Here is a 22,346-nt window from a genome sequence, read left to right on the forward strand (position 1 = left end):
TGAGCCCACATGTGTGAAAGTGCTTGAGAGCCGACCGGGGAGATCATTAATTTGAAGGCCACTGCCATGTGCAGCCTCCCCCAACGTCCCAACATGTAGGGCCTGGTCCTTGTCCCTTGCACAAGGTCCTCAGCCACCTCACCTCTGGGACTAGGATCCTAGGGGCCTGTGTGTGCGCCCATGTGCATTTCGGGAAGTGAGGAAAGTACCTTCACAATAAGGCAAAAGCTGATCAAATTCATTTAATCTTTGTTAAAAGCATCACAAATGATTCATCAATTTTTAAAAAGGGAAAATAAGAAGGAATGCATTGTCTCTTTGTTATTTGCATGGCAGCTGATGGCCTTGCTCCCAGGTGCCCGTGTCTACCTGAATGTCAAATATGCAGACCCTTGAATTTACAACCAGGGACAGCCACTGGCTCGATCTCCATGGGGACACAGACGGGAGCGTATCAGGCTGTTTGAGATGCCACCTCCTTCCCAGGTGCTTGGGTCCACATGCCCAAAATGTTCTTAATAGAAATATTAACATAAAATACAGGAAAACGACAAATAACTAAGGGGAAAACCCTACCCAAACAGCTGAGGGAATTAAACAGAGTGGTCAAGGAAGGCCAGAGACCTCGAGTGGCTACCGCAGGCACTGTGAACGAAGGGGGAGGGCGGTTCCCAGGGTTCCATGTTGCCCCTGGGCCCCGGGCCTGCGCTGTGCTCGCCATGGCTGTCCCTGTGTGCCTGACGCTCGCAGGCAGCCTGCTGGCCAGGGACAAGTGTGACTGGGGTGGCCAGCAGGATGAAAGTCCCTGCAAAGGCATCCTTGCAGACTGCGAGCAGGGGAGTGGGGGCTGTGGCAAGGTCCCAGAGAGTCATGACCCGTGTCCCAGATCCCATCTCCAGGAGGACCTTGAGGACAACTTGGAGGGCCGCCTCTGGCGGTGGTGGGGGTGGAGGGGGCGCAAGAGCCCCAGGTGGGCAGGCAGGATGGGGAGAGAGCTTTGGGTCTGGGGGGCAGGTAGCAGGGTGGGGGACACCTCCACGCCTGTGTAGCCCAGGGTGCTCCCCTTGTCCTGTGGCCTTGGACGTCCCCCAACCCAGGGACATGAGGCTCCAGTCTCCATAGGTGGTTTACTCAACAAGGAGCAGATGCCTCCTCCCCACCGGGCACAGTTTGGGGCGTGAAGATTGACCCCTGGGCTTTCCCCTCTAATGGACCATGTTTCTTTTCTAGGGAAAATGGGGTGATACCCCCAAGCTCAGACATGGTGCATGGGAGAACGTCTGCACCTTCATTCGGATTCACCCCCAGCCAGTGCGTACCAGCCTGGGCTCTGGCGTTCTCCCCTTCTGAAGGGGAGGCCACGGTCATCTGAGAGCCCTGCCAGAGAGGAGGGGGAGGATGGGGAGGAGGAAGGGGCTACTGACTTCCCATTTCAAGGCAAAAGGTGACCCCCCACCCCCCATATTCCTATGTGTAGACTTACACTAACATCCCTGATTCTAGGAAACTCGGGGGGGTATGGAGACCGCACCACACAGGGGAGCAGAGGGCTGGGTTAGGGGCCACCTCTGCTGTGACCTTCAGTCACTTTCCTCCCTGGGCCTCAGTTTCCCCTTCTTGAAAATGAGGGGCACACTGATGGCCCTTCCAACCCTGCCATCCTCAGCCTCTCCCAGCTGGGTTTCCACCAGGGTCCCTTCGCCTACAAGGAACTGCAGCAAACTCGTGCATCCAGAGCCGTCTCCACCACCCACCTTTCTGGGGGCTTCTGGCTCCTTCCAGAGCCCAGAGCGGTGGGAGAAGAGCCATCAGGTGGGAGAAGCCTGCAGGATGATGCTGCTTGGTGGCAGGAGTGAGGAACCACGGGCACTGGGCCCTGAGCCCACCCCACCCCATCTGCCCTGGGGAGAACCAGGGAGAGAGCTGCTGCCCCTCTGGGCAGAGGAGGCGCCCTGGGCACTCAGGGAAAGGGGCTCCCGAGGACGGGGCTCTGACAGAGCAACCCCCATGGCTACCGCTGGCTATAAAGACGGAGAGTGAGACACCCCCCCCACCGCCAACAGCTACCTAGAGAGGCATTTACACAGCTGCAGTTCCCAGCCGGAGGGCAGGGGGCCCTGGAGGGTGGTGTGGTGTTAGGAGGGCCTGGCTCCCGGACTCCCACAGAGGGACTGGGCGGCCACACAGGTGGGAGTGAAGAAGCAAAGTCAGGGAGGCCCCGGCCTCTGCGGGGAAGGAGCCCGTAACACAGTGTCCGAACGGGTCCACAGCTCTTGCAGCCCGCGGTACTGGGCGGGGTCCAGGATGACCAGCCTCAGCCCAGAGAAGTCAGGCCTCGGCCTGAGTGACAGCACGTGGGGCGGCCGTGTGTGGGGTCTGGGGGCAGAACCTGCCCGAGTCAGGCCTGGTGTCCCATAGGGGCAGGGCCATGTCTGGGGGGTCCCGTGGGCCCCCGTGGGCCTGGGCGGGCTTCGACTTATCAGAGGGGGTGGTGCCTGTCGCCTGGTGTGGGGACGACTCGGGGAGGGGGCTTTCCGCAGGTCTCTGAGGGGCGCCAGTCCAGCCGCCGGCTTCACTGGTGGTTCCGTGCCCTCCGTGGGTGAAACGACGGATGCTGGGGCGGCATCAGCTCACCAGGTAGCTGTGCATCTCTCGGGAGTTGATGCTCAGGACCACGCCCGAGTGGTTGCCTAGGAAACAGAAGAGACGCAGGTCCATTGAGCACAAGCCCTCGGCCGGGGCTGGAGACGGGGCCACGGTGGTGGCCTCAGCCAGCGCCTCGAGCCAACGTGCAGTGGGGCCTCCCTGGGTTCCTTCAGCCTGTGAAGGTGCAGGTGGGTCTCCACGGTTCCTAGGTGGGTGCCTGAGGAATGGACTCTCCCGGTGCCACCACAAGCAGTGGGCCCCAGAGGGCCTGAGAGGTGAGGCCCAGGCCGGCCCCAGCCTGCTACAGCCACTGACCTGCGTGCCGGTCGCCCCTGGCATCGGCAGCAAGGGGGTGCGAGAAGGGCTGAGGCTCCGCCCCCTCCTGGCAGTGGACGCTGCAGGGCGTAGAGTGGCGAGGCCCCAGGAGGCGAGAGTGGGAGAGAGGGGGGCATAGGAATGTCAGTGCCAAGGAGTGGTCTGAGCATCCCGGGTGGGGGCTGGTTAGGAGACAAGAGGATGGGTCGAGGACCCAGGACCCAGAGCTGCCCCGCCTCAAGGGCACCAGGATACACGGCTGGGAGCACCCGCGGCACAGCCCAGCCACGCCTGAGTCCTCGTCTGAGTCCTCGCCTGTCCTTCACCTGGCTGGGCCTTGACTTCGTCATCTCTAATGAGGGTCAACTGCACCCCTCAAAGGACTGTCGTGGGTTAGACGGGGAAGTGTGGCTGCTGCACTGGCAAGGGCGGCGTGGACCAAGGGCTTGGCTGCACTAATCTTACTACCCCACTAGGATTACTCTTTAGGGGCTTGGAAGCAAACAGCCATCGGGGGCTGGGAAGCCGAGCCCTGTCTTTCTGAGACCCTGTGCCCTCTGTCCACTTGAGAAGGCCCGGGTTCTCTCAGGACCTCACAGCTGCCTCCATCATGGGGGTGAGCGTGGGGGTGACGCCGCCTGCAGGAGGGGGAGCTCCAAGACCACCTCCTGCCCTGGCAGGAGCAAGACCAGTGGAGGGGTCTTTAGAGTTGTAGGCCGCTCACCCATGGCCTGGGGCCTTCGGGGGGCACACAGCTGTACAGCCACTGAGTCAGGCTTGAGCCCGGCTCCACCTCCTGTCACTAAGTGACCTGGGGAGGTTGAGTAACAGCTCTGAGCCTTAGCTTTCTCATCTGTGCAGTGGATGCAATGTCGACGTCTGCCTCAGGGAAGTCAGATGGTGTCTGGGAGGCGCTGAGCTGGGGCCTGACATAGAGTGAAGTACATGGTTCCTGTGATGTTTCCAAGGCTACGGATGCATCGCACCAAGAGGAACCCACCTGGGCTGGCGATGCTGGAGACAAGAGACCCCCACCGAGGTTGGAGCAGACAGTCCTGGGGAGGGGCTGGAGATAGCACAGGGGAGGCAGAGAGGAACCGTGGCCAGTCCCTAACCCCTCTCAAGAGAGTGTGAAGGTCACAGGCTTTGGAGTCTGACTGGCCGGGATCTAGCTCCAAGGTCAGCCAGTGGTTGGCCGAGGCTGGGGCGAGCGACTTCTTTTGGAGCCTCACTTTCAATAATTTGCACAGTAGGGACAGTGGTTTCCGCCGCTCACATTCTGAGGACGTCCTGGATGCAGGGTGTGAGTGATGCTCCAAGCCGGATCATCAGAACAGCAGTGGCAGCAGCTGGGGGTGCCGAGACCTCTATGGCTTCCTGTGTGTCATCCTCTGCTCCGGAAGCTACCGCAGAACCCCCCAGCAACGGTGAGAGGTGTGTGCCGACATCATCATAAAATCAGGCCCAGACGGGGATTGTTAAAAGAGAATAGGAACCATAGTGGAGAAGCCGGGTCCCTGGGGTCTGCCAAGACGTGAGTTCCAGCTCCCCACTAGCTGTGACCTTGGGCAAGGACAGTCCCTGTCCCTGCACTTCCATATCCTCAGCCCTAGGGAAGAGCCTGCCTCCTTGGCTGCTCAGCTGAGACAGGCATGGAAAGTGCTCACACTGCCCGGCTGCACTTGCCCAACACGGCACACAGGGCTGGTGCCACGGCTCTGGCATAGGCTCCCAGCCCTCTGGCAAGTCTCAGAGCCTCCTGGGCCTCAGTTTACCCCCCATCCAGAGGAAGAGCTGTAGTGCCTGTTGTGCTGGATGGCATCATGCTCTGACTGCAGCTGAGGGGTGGAGTCCGTGCCCCCTCCCCTCAAACGTGAACAGGGCAAGACACAAGTGACAAGGTATGACTTCAAGGCCAGGCCCTGAAGCGAGTGTGGCTCCTGCCTGGCCACCTCATTCCACATGCTCTTGGAAGAAAGCCGCCATGCTGGGAGGAAGCCCAAGCCACACGGCGAGACCATGTGCAGGTGTCCCGCTCGATGGCCCAGGTGAGGGGTTAGCTGATGCCTGCGATGAATTGCCGTCCCATCTGAGTGAGGCAGCCTTTGAGATGATCGCTGCACCGGCTATTGACTGCAGCCCCATGAGAGACCCTGATAGCGAGCAGCCCGGCTGAGCCTCCAGACAGCAGAAGAGAAAACGGCCATAAACGATGCTACCGCTGAGGTGGGTGGTTTGTTATGCAGCCGTAGATGACTTGACTGGTCTTCTCGCCCTGGGCATGATCACATCAGTGGAAATGCTTTGTAAACTGTAAATTGTGGTGCCGCAGGTCCAGGTGTGGGATGTTCCCTAAATCACCACCGCAGTGAAGGGGAGGACTGGGAGTGCCGAGGGATCGGCTGTGGGAGAAAGGCCTCCTACATCCTGAGGCCAGAGTCAGGCTTCCTTTCAAAGCCAGCTCTGTTTCCCGTCCTTTCCCTGCCTGGATTGGGCTGTTGGGGGCTGTTTGGTCATTGCCAGGGATGGGGCCCTCAGCATCCACAGGTCTTGGATTTCATTTCTGGGGGCAGCCCTGAGAGGTTGCATCATCCCCTCATCAGATGGAGGGGACACAGTGGGCCCGACTGACCCAGCAAGTTCTGCTGGACCAGGGTCCTGTGCGTTTTGCTGGTCGCAGTGGCCCAGCGGGGTGGCCTGCGGGAGGGTGGGGTGGGTTTGGGGCGGACGTTACCTAGACTCTGCGAGTCGAGATCATCATCTATAAACTCCTCACCCTGGGCAGCGCCCTGGACGTCCTCACTGTGACTCACAGGGCTGGTCATCTCCTGCTCCTTCTCGTTGTGCATTTGGGCGTACACGGTCCTCCCCGGCCGTTTCCTGCTGGACAGAGGCGAGGGAGGCTCAGATTGGGGCGGCTTCCCAGGCCGCCTGTCCCTGGAGCCTTCTGCGGGCCGCCTGGCCACATCGAGTGTGGTGCACGGTGCCCACAGCACTCCAGAGGTGACTATCCCAGCCCCAAGTCTTGCCTCCTGCCCATCTCTGCTCAAAGCCACTTCCTCCAGGAAGCCCTCCCTCCTGTGTGCTCCCTGGGCCCTGGGATTCCCTCTGCCCTGACACATTGGGTGATCACTGTGTATCTGTCGTCTCCCCTGAGAAGCGAAGCACGGACGTGTTGCAGGGAAAGGGCCTTATATCCTCTTTCCCCCCAACCCCCACGCCTGGCCACCCTGCCACTGGGCTGGGCACACATTCCCACAGGAGGCACGAGCCGGCCCAGCTCTGAGAGGCACTTGCTGAGCCCCGTCCAGGTGTCCTGGGGAAGTGCTGTCCTCGATTTCCCAGTGAGGAAAGGGAGAGGGTGGGCACAGCCCCACTGCCTCCACTGGGACCAGGCTCAGGACCCGCCGTGGGACAGGCTCCTTCATGCACAACACCCCACTTAGTCCCATCAAAACCCAGGGCCAGGGTCCCATTTCACAGATGAGGGGACGGAGACTCCGTGGGAGAGGGGAACTTTCTCAGATGCAGTTGATGAACACCGCCAGCCCTCTGGAAACACTTTGATGGCAGGATGGGGTGGGGCAGGACCTGTGACTAGCTCTGAGGGTGACAGAAGGTGGCCAGTATCACCTACAGGCTGCAACACTTCACCACTGGATTAAAATGCTCAAAGCAGCTCTGCTCCCTCAGTCTAGAGCCTTGAGAGACGAGGGCCAAGCCCCTGCTGGGCCTCAGGGACAGGTGGCTGACGGCTTTGACTGGGTTGTCAGTGCTGCCCAGCCCAGCTCATGAGCAAGCCAGGAGCTCCCGGGGGTGCAGGCTGCACCAGAGCCTAAAGCCTCAGACCACTGGGGCTAAATGGGGCGTTGCTCTGTTGTAAGATGGAGCCTCGAAGTATATTGGCCACTTCCACCTATGCCCAATACATTCAAGCTCCCAGAGCTTGGAGTCACAGCCCTGGGGCTTGTCAGCACCAACTTTCAGCTGCTTTTGTTTCCAGGGCAGTGAGGGGCCTGGCTTCAGCACCTGCCTGGGCTCAAAGGCCGCCCCTGCCACCTCCATGCTGTGACAAACCCCACTTGCAGTGGCCATGGGATACAAGTTAGGGAGAGAGCACTCGGGAAGGCGGTGGGATCCTGGCCTGGGCGCCTGGTAGAGGACAGTGTCATTTGCTCAGCACCAGCTTTAGGGGAAGAGGATGCTGAGTTTGATTTGATTTTGCAGTGCCTATGGAACCCCTGGATACACCTGTTGGGAAGCCAGTGCCTCTCTGAGTTTGGAATTTGGGAAAGACCACAGGACAGACCTTATTCTACTTCTTTGCCCCACAAATTCCTATTCATCCTTCAGGATCCCCACCAGAAGTCACTTCCTCAGGGAAGTCCTCCCAGATTCTCCAGTTCAGCTCTGAGTGCTGCAGGCCAACCCTTTGGGTGGAACTGAGTAATAAGGTGGGTAAGGAGCTTCTGGATGCGCTCCCAGACAGTCAGTGCTGTGTCCCAGTGCCTGGGCCAGCCTGTTGGGGGTACACATGAAACTACTACTCGAAAGACCCGCAGTGCATAAAACAGTGAGACCCAGGGCAGGAGGAGGGGTTGGGGGAGTCCAGGGCCCATGAAAGGCTGGGGTTTGGTGTTGGGGAAGGGCTCAAGCCTCCAAATAAGCCAAAAGGAAGGGGTGAGCTGTAGCCTTTGATGGTCCTCAAGGGTGACCCCGACGGGGAGACTGAGGCCCCGGAGCTGAACCAGCAGGCAGGGGAGAAACAATAGGGCCAAATCTGGGAGCCGTGCTTGCAGTGAAGGAGTCTGGGGATGTCGCTGTGTCACTCTGCTCATTCCAGGTTTAGCGTCCAGGAAACTTCAGGTTGTCCAGCCCCTGTAGGGTGGCCATGACATGTCCCCGTGTGGGGGGATCACACCCATTTCACAGCCAGGAAACAGGCTCAGAAGGAAAGAGAGGTACGAAAGCCCCTCCCAATAAACACTGTTCTTGCCACCTCACCCCAGCCTCGGCACAAGCAGCTCCCTCATGGGGACACCCAGAGGCCTACCCCACAGGAGCACCTGGCAGGAAGCTCAGCAGCTATCGGGTGCTCTCGAGGGGAGGGAAGGGATGGTCGGGCGGTCGAGGAAGCCTGGGATGCGGGCGGGCCTGGGTCAGGTCCCAGCTCTGAGGGTGGCCATCTGTGTGACCTTGGGCACACTGCTCAACCTCTCCGAGCCCGGTTTCCTCGTCTGTGAGATGGGCAGTGTCCTCCCCGTGAGGTGGGTGGAGCTGAACGGGACGATGGCCGGGATGTCCTGGGCAGAGTGGAGGAGTGGGTGTGTGATGCTCTCTGGGTTGCGAGTGGTGGCCGTCTCTTCCAGAGACCCCACAGGTGGTACAGAGCCAGGCAAGCACCTCCCACTGCAGCCCATCACAGGCACAAACTCTCACCACTCCCTTCTGAGGCCCTGCTGGGGCCTTTTCTAGATCTGCCTGAGTGAGTTGGGCCTGGCAGCCTAAGCCCCATGGTCAGAGCCCAGCAGATGAGGGCAGTCAAGGGCCTTGCCTTTTGAACTTGTAGAGGATAAACGCTCCTGCCGCAAAGAGCCCGATGACAAACAGCACCACTACCGCCCAGTAGCCACCGCCGCCGCCCAGCTGCTCAGCACCTGCAAGCAAAGCAGTTGTCAGTGGAGGGCCACGGGCACCACCCATCCTTGTCCCATCCTCAGCCCATCCCATCTGTTCCCTGCCCTTCCCCAGCTTGTTCCCTGCCTGTCCCTGGCCCCTTTCCTGCCTGTCTTCAGCTCATTCCCATTCCCTCCCCAGCCCTTCCCCAGCCCATTCCCAGCTCAACCCCTTCCTGTCCCCTGCCTGTCCCTGCCGGTCCCCTGCCTGTCCCTGCCTTTCCCTTGCCTGTCCCTGCCCCAGCCTCCTTGGTGTGGAGGCTGCTCCATGCCTGTGGCCAGCACTCCTGATGTGGCTGAGAGGGGCCAGAGGCCATAAAAGACCAGGAGTGCATCCTGTGTGGCCTTGGAGAAGTTCCTGCCCCTCGACCTGGCTCCCACTGGGGATGGAGGCTGTGGGCAGAGCTCCCCGGCCATGCTGATGCCGGTGTGGGGTGAACCTGCCAGGTTTCAAGGGCACGGTGTCTTCACAGAGCAGAGAAAAGCTCATCAGCTTCTGCAAAGGCTTTTGCCCCAAAGGGGAAAAGGATGACTGATGACCGAGGAGACAGCTCTGTGGGTCAGGAAAGGGGCAGAGATGATCTGAGACCCGAAGCGTGGGTGTCAGGTAAGAGCAGTGCTCCATGGGACATCCGCTGAGGAGAGTGGGGCCCTGGGTCTGACCTGGGTGGGTTCTCAGTTCCATCAGAGGCGAACACCCACCAGGAGGAGTATACGGGCCATCTGCCTGAGGGCCCTGCAGGGACATGCCTTCTCCAGGGCCTGGATGCCTCCTCCACCTGTTCTGCAGGGGAGCTCCCCATGGCTCACCTGTGCCTGTGTCCCTCAGGGCCACCAGGACTCGGACTCCGCCTCGCAGGAGGAAGCTGATCTTCTGTGCATTCAGCACCTGCTGGATGGCGGCGAGCCTCTGCAAGCACAGAGGGGACAGTGAGGGGGGCCTCCATGAGGAGGTCCTCCGCCAAAAGGGGAGGGGTATGGGGTCCTCCTCCAGGAGGGGAGTGAGGGGTCTCCACGTGTTGAGGGGGTCTTCTACCGGGAGAAGAGTGAGGGGGTGTCCTCCACCAGAGGGGAGGGGAGCAAGTTCTGCTGGGATCCACCAGAGGGGTGGGGAGAGGGAGGGGGGTCTGGTGGGATCTACCAGAGGTAGGGGAGAGTTGGGGGGTGGCTCTGGGATCCACCAGAGGGAGATGGGAGAGCTGGGTGGACAGGTGTGAGTCCTGCTTGGACCTTCTGGAGCCATGGGGCTGGGCGAGCCACCTGGCCTCACTGAGCCTCGGTGTCCTCCTTTGTACCGTGGGAATAATCACCCACAAGGGAACTTTCATCAAGAACCATGGACGGGACACAAAGGTGACCTAGACATGGCTCTGCCCTTCACGAGCTCTTGTTTTAGTTGGGAATGTAAAAGAGATACAGGTCACGGAGTGTGCCAAGTTGGGGAAACGCAGGGGTGCTCCAGGAGGCTCCATCCCCCAGTGGTGGTCAGGGGAAGGCTTCCTGGAGGTGGAAGACCAAGAAGAGAATGAGACAGGGCAGGAGAATCAGAACACCTGTCTGAGGGAGGGATACCCCAGGAGGTGGTGCTGGGTTGTAGGGTGAGGGATGCAGGGTCAGGGGCACCTATAGCTGGAGAGGGCAGTGGCCAAAAGACAGTCAGCCTTGTGGGCCACGGGCATCCTCCTCCGGGGTCTGCGTGGTGACAAATGTGTGAGGTGCCTGGCGCAGAGGAGTGCTCCCTCCTTGCCCCTCTCACTTTCTCCTGGCCTCCTCACTACTTCCTGGGTCTGAGTCATTACCCAGGGCTAGGTGAACTCGGAGACCCGGCCGCCTTTCACAGCACTGGTCAGCTCTGCTATTTTGACAATAGCCATTCTAACAGGTGTGAGGCCATGTCTCACTGTGGCTTTAATGAGCATTTCCCTGACGATTCGAGATGGTGAGCATGTTTTTCACATACCTGTTGGCCATTTGTGTCTCCCTTTGAGAAATGTCTACTTGGCTCCTTTGCCCGTTTTTTAATCGGGTCACTTGTTTTCTGGCTATGGAGTTGGGTTTCTTACGTATTCTGGATGTGAACCCCTTGTCAGAGGTATGCTTCATGAATCTTTTCTCTGATTCTGTGGGTCATCTCTTCACTCCGCTGATAGTTTCTCTGGCTGTGCAAGGGTCTCTTGGTTTGACATCATCCCGTTTGTCTGTTTTTGCCTTTGTTGCATGTACTTTTGGGATCATCTGCAAAACAGCATTGCTCAAACTGATGCATAGTTTTTCACTATGTTTTCTTTTGGTGTTTTTACAGATTCAGGTCTTACATTTGTCTTTAATCCACTCTGAGCTGGATGTTGTAGAGGGTGTAAGAATCTAATGGCATTCTTCTGCATGTGAATATTCAGTTTCCCAACAATATTTATGGAAGATATTCTCTTTTCTCCATTGTGTCTTCTTCACAGCTTTATTGAAAATCAATTGACCGTACATGTATGGATTTATTTCTGGGCTCTCTATTCTATTCCATGGGTCTATGTGTCTGTTTTTATGCCAGTACCATGCTGTTTGGATTACTGTAATTTTGTAGTGCATTTTGAAGCCAGGGACTGTGATGCTTCCAGCTTTTTTCTTTTTGCTCAAAATGGCTTTGGCTATTTCAGGCCTTTCGTGGTTTCATACAAATTTTAGGATTTTTTTCTATTTCTGTGAAAAATGTCATTGAAATTTTGATAGACCTTGCATTAAATCTGTACATCACTTTATGTAGTACGGACATCTTAATGATATAAATTCTTCTAATCCACGAACACAGGATATCTTTCCATCAATTTGTGTCTTCTTCAAATTCTTTCACTGGTGTTTTATGGCTTTTAGTGCACAAGTTTTTCACCTCCTTGGTTCAATTTGTTCCTAAGTTTTCACAAGTTTTCACATCCTTCGTTCAATTTGTTCCTAAGTAGTTTATTTTACTTTTAATTTTTGATGCTATTGTTAGTGGATTGTTTTTTTGATTTCTTTTCCAGGTAGCTTGCTGTTAGTGTGTAGAAGTGCTTCTGCTGTTTGATCACCTCTGGTCCTTTCTGACAGTGGCCCTCACCAAGCCACACTTCTCACGTCTGTAAAATGGGACGTGGCACCAGGTGGCATGCTGGAGTGTGCACTGTCCTTCCCCTGTGCTGGCCATGCCTTCCAGATCACCTGAGTGAACGTCGGTCTCCATGACCAGTGCAGGCTATGTGAGCTTCTGGTTCATTTTTAGAAACTGATAGTAACATTTACTCTTTTAAAGTGTACAATTTAATGCATTTTAGCATATTCCCTAAGTTGTGCAAGCATTACCACTACCTAATTCCTGCACATTTTCATCCTCTCCCAAAGAATCCCCTAGCCTTAGCAGCAACTCCCCATGCACTCTCCCCCAGCCCCTGGCAACCATTCATCTATTTCTGTCTCTAAGGATTTGCCTGTTCTGGGCATTTAATGTGAATGGAATCGCACACTACGTGGTCTTTTGCAACTGGCCTCTGTCACTTAGCATCATGTTTTCAAGGTTCGTTCATGCTGTCAGAGGTGTCAAGGGCTTCATTCCTTTTGGTGGTCAAAGAATATTCCATTGTAAGGTTGGACCACCATTTGTTTCTTCAGCAGCTGATGAGCACTTTTTGGCTGCGATGAGTAATGCTGCTGTGAATCCATGTACTGTGGATGTATGTTTTTGCTTCTCTTGGGTATATACCCATAAGTGGACTTGCTGGGTCATGTGGTAACTTAGGTATAACTTATTGAGGAACTTCCAGCCTGTTTTGTCCAGCAGCTGAACCTTTTCCACCAGCAACGTGAGAGGTTCCAAGTTCTCTGCTTCCTTGTCAATACTTGAAATTGTCTGCTTTTTAATTTTAGCCACCCTAGTGGGTGTGAAGGGATTCTGGTTCATCTTTGAGTCCCCTTCCCACACCTGTCACATGGGAGGTCTTTTATCCCCTCCATGAGGGCTATTTGGAAGCTGTCCTTTGCAATAAAGACATTTGCTAACTGCATGGGGGCTGACTTCTGCTCGGCCCTGAAATCCACATCCTCGGGTGTCTCCCTGACAGTGCTTACCCTCATTTCCCAGTGCCCCTGGCAGTCAGGCTGGGGCCATGTGACCATCTCCAGCCAATGACATGGGAAAGGAAGTGAGCGAGTCCCCCTGGGAGGTGGTCCAGCCTGTGCCCTCCCCCCAACTACCACTGCTGCAGTGACCTTAGAGGCTGTGCGACTTCCAGAGGGTGTAGCCACAGGTGGATGAGGTCTAGCCACGCTGAGTCAGACTGTGATGCAGCGAGAAAGACACCTTTATGCCATAAGCCACTGAGATGTCCCTGCTTGTTGTAAATGGCCCGAGCCCTGGGCTGCGCAGGGAGGACCTGGGAGTCCAATGGCCACAGGACATACCTTATCACTCGAGAGGCTCCTCTTCCTCGTGGGCCTGGGAGGGGGCAGGAGCACGTAAAGGTCGGCCAAAGTGGGCAGCCCCGGCTTCAGCACGGTCACCAGCAGCTCCTGAGGGACGCTGGTCTCCTGCGGGGAGAGTTTAGCCACTTTGGTCCGCTTGTCTTCCTCATCCCCTGCCTCACCCTGGGGCCCCCACAAATACCCTCTCTCCCTTCTTGGCCTGAGTCCTGGACACCTGTTCCACAGACCATTCCTGACCCCTGCATGGCATGGGGATCATTCCAGGGTCCCAGGGTGCCCTGAGCTACCTCCTGCACCCAGCTGCCCAGGGCCCTCAGCCCTGCTCTTCAGGCCCTGTGCCCACACACTGGCCTCCCCTTGGCCAGGCCTGGCCCTCAGTCCATTCTTCAGACCATGACTAGAGCGAGCCAGCACCTTCCTCCCTGGCTGATGTCCTCCATGACAAGGCTCTTGACCACACCATTCCAGGTCTGTGACCTGGCCCCACTGACTCTGGCCACCTCTCCCTTCCCACTCCCCAACACGCCAGGCCCAGCCAGGGCCGCACACCCACAGAGAATGCTCTCAACCCATAGGTGCTGCTCATGTAGGTGCCTCTGCCTCCTGGAAGTCCTGTTCAACACACTTCCATCTGGCAAACCCCTATTCATCCTTCAGTGCCCAGGACCCTTTTACCAGCATTCTTCACAGGAAGGAGCCCAGTTACAGAGGCCTCAGCCTGTGGCAGGCTCAGATGGCTCTAGAGGACTGGTCCTCTCTCACAGGGGAGCCAAGGGCCGTGGGCGTGCTACAGCCCACCCTGATGTCTGCCTCCCGGGAGCTCCCTGAGGGCAGTGGGCACACTGGGTCCTTCTCTCAGTTTTGTGTCTGGCCCAGAAGAGAAGTTCAGTGAATGAAGGAAAATTGCTTTAAAGAGACTCTGGAGCACTGGAGGATGGCAGCGGGGTCTCCCGCAAATGGCAGGTGATCCCTGGACTGTGTGCGTGGAGGGTGCCTGTCCCTCCCCTGTAAGGTGGCGCTCCAGCTGCAGGTCCCCCTGAACGAGGGCAGTGCTGCCTACCCCCCACCCACAGCTTTCAACACCCCCAGCTAGCCCAAAGGCCAGAGCATCGTGTGCAGGGGCAGTGCCACCCGCCTCTCCTTGTCTCTGGATGCCAGAAGCGCTGCAGGGCTGGGGAGGCTCCAAGCTCTGGGTGGACACCTTGGAGAGCAGCCGGGTGACCACCAGGCCCACGTCTTCCCTCCACTCAGGCGTGTTGGGGTTGTAGGCATCCAGCTCCTTGGAAAACTGCAGAGGCACGACCTGAAATTGATCTGGAAAGAGGCAGAGAAGGCAGACTGGTCAGTCCTGAACAGCCTGGCTCAGATGGCTCCAGGGTGGGGATCAGGGGCAGCCACATGCCCTGGATGGTCCCAGGAGGCCCTTGATTCAGATCCCAGGGCCCAGCAGTCCCATCATCTTCTCAAGCAGGCCGAGAGCAGCCCTGATTTTGTATTTGGAAACCAACTCCTTCCCTGGAGGCCAGCAGTGGTGGTCTGTCCCAGACAGGACCCATGTCACTGGCTGCCATCTTATAACAGCAGCGACAAAGATGCCTGTGACGATGACAAAGACGCGCTGACCCAGGAGGGAGGCCTGGTGTGCGCGGAGCCTGCTCTGTGAGATTTGCCTCCTTGACTCACAAGGATGAACACACCCTATGGGGTCAGCCTCTCACCCATCAGGGACCCATGGACTTCAACTGGCTGGTCCCCCCAGCAGATTAAGAGTCCCTTGTGAGCAGGGGCCCTGTCTTCTTCTCCTTCTCCCACATTTCCCATGGTCCATGGCTCAGAGCCCATTTTTAAAGTCATCAGGGGCCTCAGAGCTACATTCTAACATCTCTACTTCTCAGGCCTCAGTTTTCTCACATGTAAAGTGGGAGGAGGCTGTGCAGGGCTGAGGCACTCAAGGGACAAGAGCTTTGAGAACTGCAAACCCAACATCTTACAATGAGGGTGGTGATGGCCTTTGCAAAGCTCCCAGCCCAGCAATGAATGAAGAGTAGCCAAGGGCAGCCTCCTCCAGGGTATGAGGGGCCTGTGTAGGCAGCCCAAACCTCTGTACACTTGTCCAACTAAATATTTAACTGATGGCTGCTGTCCACAGTAGAGGCTGTTCTTAAAGCAAAACGAGGGTTTAATGATGGTGGCAATGAGATCTGCCTCCTTGACAAGGGGGGGGTCTCCTTCAGTCTTAGGACCAATTGGTATTGTAAATATCTCCCACAGATAAATAAGGATGCAGATTCAGAAAAGGAGGCTCAGTGCTTCTACAAACAGGAGTCCTCTTTAAGCTGCAATTATGAGACAATGCTCAGGCTTGGCCGGAGGTGCCAAGAGGACAGAGGCCCTGGAGGCAGGCAGAGCCCGTGCCCAAAACTGGCTGTCTTGCTGCTGGGTGACCTTTTCCCTGGTGTGTTGTGTCCCATGAGTATCCTGGGACAAAGGATTTATCAGTATTTATTTTACAGACGGGGAAACTGAGGCCAGAGAGACTGGGAGACTTTGCCCAGGCCACACAGCCAGGGCAGGGCTGTGTTTATCCAGCCCCTCCCTCCCCACCTCAGGGCCACCCAGGGTGACCAGCAAATTCATGGCTTATGAGACCCATGTGGCCTGGCCTCCTGGACTGTAGCAGAGACGCAGAGGCCGTGCTGCCAGACCCTGGGAAGGACTCACCCAGCACACGGAGGACCCTGGAGTCCTGCAACACCGAGTTCCCACAGGCGGCCTGCACCGTCACACGCACGTCGCCCGTGTCCGAAAACCGCGTTGTCACAGAATTATCCAGGGAAAGGAGGGGCTGCAGGGACACAGCAGGGCTCAGGGGTCTGGCTGAGTGAGGCAGCGGCCACGGGGGACGCTGGCCTATGGTTGCTGCCTCACTGAGAGCATTGCTGTCCCCTTGTTCCCATCAGCAAATGGGCCTGTTATGGACGTCCTGTGGTGGCAGCACCCAGGGAGGTACGGGACGGGCAGCTGGTTCTTTTTTTTTTTTTTTTTTTTGAGACGGAGTCTTGTTCTTTTGCCCAGGCTGGAGGACAGTGGCACAATCTTGGCTCACTGCAACCTCCGCCTCCTGGGTTCAAGTATTCTCCCACCTCAGCCTCCCATGTAGCTGGGCCTACAGACATATGTACCACCATGCCCGGTTAATTTTTGTATTTTTAGTAGAGATAGGGTTTCACCATGTTAGCCAGGTTGGTCTCGAAACCCTGACCTTGTAGGCACCCGGTTATAAGCCAGCACAGCACGAACATGAGATCCCAGCACCCCCCTTCCTTCTCGCAGCTCTCCAGGCCCGCCCCCCACAGGCATTTAGGAGGGCCTTCACTCGCTGACCATGTGATCTTCCCATCCCCACATATGGCCACAGCTGTGTGGATGAGCCATGGCTCCGTCATCCATGGCACCAAGCCAGTGCCCAGCTCAGGACCCAGCCATGGGGATGGTGCACACTCAGCGGGGTGGGGGGGGAGTGCCATGTTGCCGCAGAGACAGGAGACGCCACCCCCATAGGTGTGGATGTGGAGGCGGAGGCTCTGCCAGGTGAAGTGACATGTATGGAGCATTCAGCTGGAAGTGGCAGAGCCGAGACTTGAACCCAGACCCTGAGCTCCTTCTCAGACCCTCCCCATTCTAGAGAAACATAATCCAGAGCCCACAGCCCCTCCCCTTGCTGGACCTCTGTGTCAGGGTGGTCAGTTGCTGGTAGGGGGCTTCCTTCCTGGTGGTGCTGGGCTGTTTGCTGAATGAGTGGAAGATACCCCTCACTGGGTCTTGCCCCCAGTCCAGGCATTCTGCTAATTTGGACTCTCTCCTGCTCAAGGACTATATGTGGCTCCCCACTGCAGACAGGGTACAACCCAGGCCTCTGAGTGAGGCTTCTGAGGCCCCTTGACCTCTTCTTCTGTAAAGCCTTCCCTGAGCCTCTCACTGCAAATGCTCTCCTTTCCAGGAGCTCTCATGCAGCCCACCTACCCGTCCCCGTCACTTCTACCACCCCCAACTCAAGTCAGCCACCATGTTCCCATCTCTTTCCCAGGAAGAGGCAGGGTCTAGTCTGACTCATCTGGCACCATTGAGCAGATGGGCCCTGAACAGGCACCCACGGGCGGTGTGTCCCTCTCAAATGCCCCAGGAGGGGCCCAAAGGTGAGGAGTGCACCCTACACTGGTTCCTTCTGCTGAAAACCTGGGGCCGTGCTCTGCTTTACTGTGCACCTTGTGGGGAGCCGGCAGGAAGAAGGGCTGAGTGGGGGCACAGCCAGCGCACCTGCAGGCTATGGCCGATCCACCAGTAGAAGACAGTGAGGTTGGGGTTCAAGGGAAGCAGCACAGCTGTGAGGTTCACCTCCTGGTTGATGCCAATGACAGGAACCACCTCCAGGTAGAGGGCCTGCAGGGGGGCTGTGGGGACCCAAAAAGGCCAGAGTTATTTCATTTCAGAGGCCACTTAGTGATCACTGTCACAAGCAACTTAATTGCTACCACCACTATCACTACCACCACTATCACCACCCCCACCGTCACCACCACCACTATCACCACCATCACCAACACCACCAGCATCACTACCACCACCATCACCATAACTACCACCACTGTCACCATTATCGCCACCACCTCCACCACCATAATCACTGCCATCACCACCACCAGTACCATGACCACCACCATCACCATCACCACCATCACCACCATCCATCCTGCCATTACTATCACCACCACCACCATCTATCCCAACCACTACTGTTACCATCATCACCACCACCCTATCACCACCATCATCACCATCACCACCATCACTATCACCAACACCACTACCATTATCACCATCACCACCACCATTGCCACCATTATCACCACCACTTCCACCATCATCATCACTGCCATCACCACCACCATCACCATCACCACCACCACTATCACCACCCCCACCACCACCAGCATCACTACCACCACCATCACAACTACCACCCCTGTCACCATCATCACTACCACCTCCACCACCATAATCACTGCCATCACCATCACCAGTACCATCACCACCACCATCACCATCACCACCATCACCACCATCCATCCTGCCATTACTATCACCACCACCACCATCTATCCCCACCACTACTGTTACCATCATCACCACCACCCTATCACCACCACCACTATCATCACTGCCCTCACCACCACCATCACCAACACCACCACAATCACCAACACCACCACCCTATCACCACCATCATCACCATTACTACCACTACTGTTACCATCATCACCACCACCACCATCACTATCACCACCATCACCATCATCACCATCCTCACCACCACCATCACCAACATCACCACAATCACCATCACCACTACCCTATCACCACCAACATCACCATTACTACCACTACTGTTACCATCATCACCACCACCCTATCACCACCATCACCACCATCACCACCACCACTGCCACCATTATCACCACCACCATCATCATCACTGCCATCACGACCATCACCACCACCATCACTACCATCATCACCATCCTCACCACAATTATCACCACCATCACCAACACCACCACCAATGTCACCATCATCACTACCACCTCCACTATAATCATCATGACTACCATCACCACCATCACCAGCACTGCTATCACCATCATCACCACCACCGTCACCACCATCACCACCTGTATCACCACTACCACCATCACCACCACCACTGCCACCGCTATCATCAACATCACTGCCAGCTCCCAGCACTGCCCTACTATTGTATGGGTCATCGGGGTGCGAGTTTGAGCACAGCCTCCCTGCCCTTGGGTTCACTGTCCTGAGTACCAGGGACCTAGAGCAGTCCCGAGGGAGTCCCTGTGTTTCCCCCAAAGCCAGTTTCTCTGTCTCAAAGGGAGTGACCCTTGGCCTCAAAGGGGCGATAAACTTACAGTTGACCTGGACAAAGAGCACTGCCTCATCGTGGCCCGCCATGTTCTCTGCCCTGACGGACACGCGGTAGATGCCGGGGCTCTCATAGCGGTGCTGGATGGGCTCCCCGGTCAGTGTAAGGTTCACGTACATGGCCTTGAAGCCGTCCCCAAGGTCCACCTGGTACTTGGTGGTCAGGACGTCGCCCTGCAGGGAAACACCATGTAGCCACTCAGGAGTGGGCCTTGAAGCTGAGGGGCCAGAGTGGCTCATTCACTCACTCATTCATTCATTCCCGCCCTCTTTTCCTTGAAATGAGTGGGCTCTGGGGACCCCAGGGGAGCAGGCCTGGTTCTGCCCTGGAGATTCTGCCTGGAGTGTGGGGCTGGCCAAGGCAGCTGGTTAACCAGGGGACTGTGGCCCAGGGGCATTTCAGAACAATCACCCAGCAGCAGAGAGGGAGAGGGAGAGGCCCAAGGGTGTCATCAGAGAGCAGCAAGGGGGCAGTCAGGGCCCCAGGGAGACCCTCTGAGGCCCGTGCCAGCGATGGAGCCAGGAGGGTGAGGGGCCTCCCACAGTGTGGAGGGTTCCGGCAGGGGAGAGGCATACATCTGGAAGTGCCTAAGCCGCCTGCCTGGAAACCAAGCAGGATTTTCCCTTCTGGGAGACTGCGGTTCCTAATTTTCTCTTTCTCAGACCATGCAGTACCACGAGTGACGCTGAGATGGGGCAGGGTGGGTGCAGAGAAGAGCTCCCACCAACTGCCATCTCTGTGCGGCACCGAGTCACCCACAGAGGCCTCTCCACCATCTCCTTCCATCTCCCAATAACAGCATTTTCCTCGCCGAGTCGGGGATTGAGTGAAGGAAACAGGAACTTCTTTGACTTTACGGCTCATGATCTCATTCTCCCTCCCTCCCTCCCTCCTCTCCTCCCCTTCCCTCTTCCTCCCTCATCAGTACCAGGGACAGGAGGAAACCATTTCCTAGTGGTGATGAAGGAAACAGCATGATTACTAACCACTTAGCCATCTTCTCAGTTTATACCAGCCAAATGTTGAAAGTTGATAGAAAACTTTTACGTAAATTCTGTTCACTTAACTTTCTCCAGACATGGTAAATTGGGTTGCTTAGTGTCTCCCCAAAATTCACGTCTACCAGGAACCTCAGAATGTGACCCCATTCGGAAATAGGGTCTTTACAGGTGTCATTAGCTAAGATGAGGTCATACTGGATTAGGGTGGGCCCTAAATCCAACAACAGGCATCTGTGTAAGAGAAAGGAGAGGGAGATTTGGGCACAGATGGAGGCTGCGTGGAGGTGGAGGCAAAGGCGGGAGTGACTCTGCCAGGGGCCAAGGAGTGCTGGGAGCCCCGGAAGATGGAGGAGGTAAAAATGGATTGTCCTTTGGAGCTTTGCATTCGTTCAGGCCACCCAGCATGAGGTCATTTGTTATGGGGTCCCCAGGAAAAAGGGTGCAGGGTGCTCTGTTCTCCCCATTTGACAGGTTAGAAGACTGAGGCTCTCCAAAGTCCAGGAGCCAGGAGGCTGCTCGCTGTTTGTGGTTCTCTCTGTTTAAAGGCAGCCTCTCAGGGTTGGGGGGGGGGGGGATGAGGGAAAGTGCTCGAGTCTGAGCTGCTTCCACGGAGGGAGGGGTTTACTGTGCTAATCCTGGGAAGGAGAAGGCATGTGTGACCCAGAGTCAGGACCCATGATCCGCTCACCCTGGGTGAGGCGCCAGCTCTCGGGGCCTTGTGTTTTTGCCTTTAAGTGCTGCACTGATGCACATTTAACTACTTAAACATTTTCCTTGGTTAAAATAACTTGTCCTTTTTTCTCCTAACCAAAATTCTCAAGGTAGAAAATAAAATACCATAATAATATACTATAATACAAGGTAGTATATCTCAAGGTAGAAAATAATATAAAATACAAATAGCAAATAAAAGAAAAAAACGAAATCTCACCATAATACCTGCCATTCACATCTTGGTATATTTCATTTAGATCCATCATTATTACTGGTGCTTAAAAAATTAAACATTTTCTTCTGAGATAATGGTAGGTTCCTACGTAGTGGTACGGAATGATGCAGATCCACCCCGTGTGCCCCGTGCCCGGCTCTCCCCGAGGCTAACATCTTGCCAAATGATAGTATCACAACTAGGAGGTTGACATTGACACAGGAAGGAGACAGGACAATTCAGCCACCACTAGGACCCCACTGGGTGTCCTCTGCAGACACACCCACTTCCCTGCATTAGCCCACCTCCATGGTAACCACTAATCTTTCTCCATTTCTATAATTTTGATAATTTCTATTCTCTTTCTCCATTTCTGTATTTGAAGAGTGTTATGTGAACAAGTTGCACAGCAGGGGATCACGTGGGAGTGGCTTTTTTCACTTGGCATAATCCACTTGAGGCTCATCCAGGTTGCTGCACGTATTTTTGTTTTGTTTTTTTTTTTGAGACAGAGTCTCGCTCTGTCGCCCAGGCTGGAGTGCAGTGGTGCGTTCTTGGCTCACTGCAAACTCCACCCCTCGGGTTCACGCCATTCTTCTGCCTCAGCCTCTCGAGGAGCTGGGAATACAGGCACCCGCCACCACGTCCGGCTAATTTTTTTGTATTTTTAGTAGAGACAGGGTTTCACCATGTTAGCTAGGAGAGTCTCGATCTCCTGACCTCGTGATCCACCCGCCTCGGCCACCCAAAGTGTTGGGATTACAGGCGTGAGCCACCGCGCCCGGCCTTTTTGTTTGTTTTTTTTTTTTTTAGACAGTGTCTCACCCTGTTGCCCAGGCTGGAGTACAGTGGTGGGATCTTGGCTCACTACAACCTCCGACTCCCAGGTTCAAGTGATTCTCGAGCCTCAGCCTCCCAAGTAGCTGGGATTACAGACATGCACCACCACACCTGGCTAAGTTTTGCATTTTTAGTAGAGACAGGGTTTTACCATATTGGCCAGGCTGGTCTTGAACTCCTGACCTCAGCTGATCCACCCACCTCGGCCTCCCAAACTGTTGCGATCACAGGTGTGAGACACTGTGCCTGACCCTGCTGCAGGTATTAATAATGGATTCCTTCTCATTGCAGTGTGGTATCTCAGCATGGGTGCACCCCAGCCTGTGCAAACATTCGCCCATTGCAGGACCCCCGGGCGGTTTGAGTTTCTGGCCTTTATGAATGACACTGCTATAAACAGACACATACAGGTTTTTGTGTGAAGAGAAGTCTTCATTTCTCTGGTATGACCGCCACGAGGGCAGGTGCTCAGTCCTCTGCTCCTTGCATGTTGAGTT

General features: G+C 56.1%; 1 protein-coding gene across 2 annotated transcripts in view; it reads right to left on the minus strand.

Annotated features, from left to right (window-relative positions):
- Window positions 1-226: 226 nt before the first annotated feature.
- The window catches only part of SORCS2 (sortilin related VPS10 domain containing receptor 2), a 579,194-nt gene continuing 557,074 nt past the window's right edge, over window positions 227-22,346 (minus strand). For both annotated transcript variants that reach the window (XM_017853405.1, XM_017853404.1), the window contains exons 19-27: window positions 19,067-19,253; window positions 17,400-17,533; window positions 15,804-15,927; window positions 14,284-14,396; window positions 13,062-13,187; window positions 9,447-9,546; window positions 8,516-8,618; window positions 5,696-5,844; window positions 227-2,690 (exon numbers count right to left, since the gene is read on the minus strand). In XM_017853405.1, coding sequence (XP_017708894.1) covers window positions 2,626-2,690; window positions 5,696-5,844; window positions 8,516-8,618; window positions 9,447-9,546; window positions 13,062-13,187; window positions 14,284-14,396; window positions 15,804-15,927; window positions 17,400-17,533; window positions 19,067-19,253 — 1,101 coding nt within the window. In that variant the 3' untranslated portion in view covers window positions 227-2,625. The remainder of the gene's footprint in view (window positions 2,691-5,695; window positions 5,845-8,515; window positions 8,619-9,446; window positions 9,547-13,061; window positions 13,188-14,283; window positions 14,397-15,803; window positions 15,928-17,399; window positions 17,534-19,066; window positions 19,254-22,346) is intronic.

The sequence above is a fragment of the Rhinopithecus bieti genome, unplaced genomic scaffold, assembly GCF_001698545.2.
Source record: "Rhinopithecus bieti isolate Rb0 unplaced genomic scaffold, ASM169854v2 scaffold_35903, whole genome shotgun sequence".
In the NCBI taxonomy this organism is placed as follows: domain Eukaryota; kingdom Metazoa; phylum Chordata; class Mammalia; order Primates; family Cercopithecidae; genus Rhinopithecus; species Rhinopithecus bieti.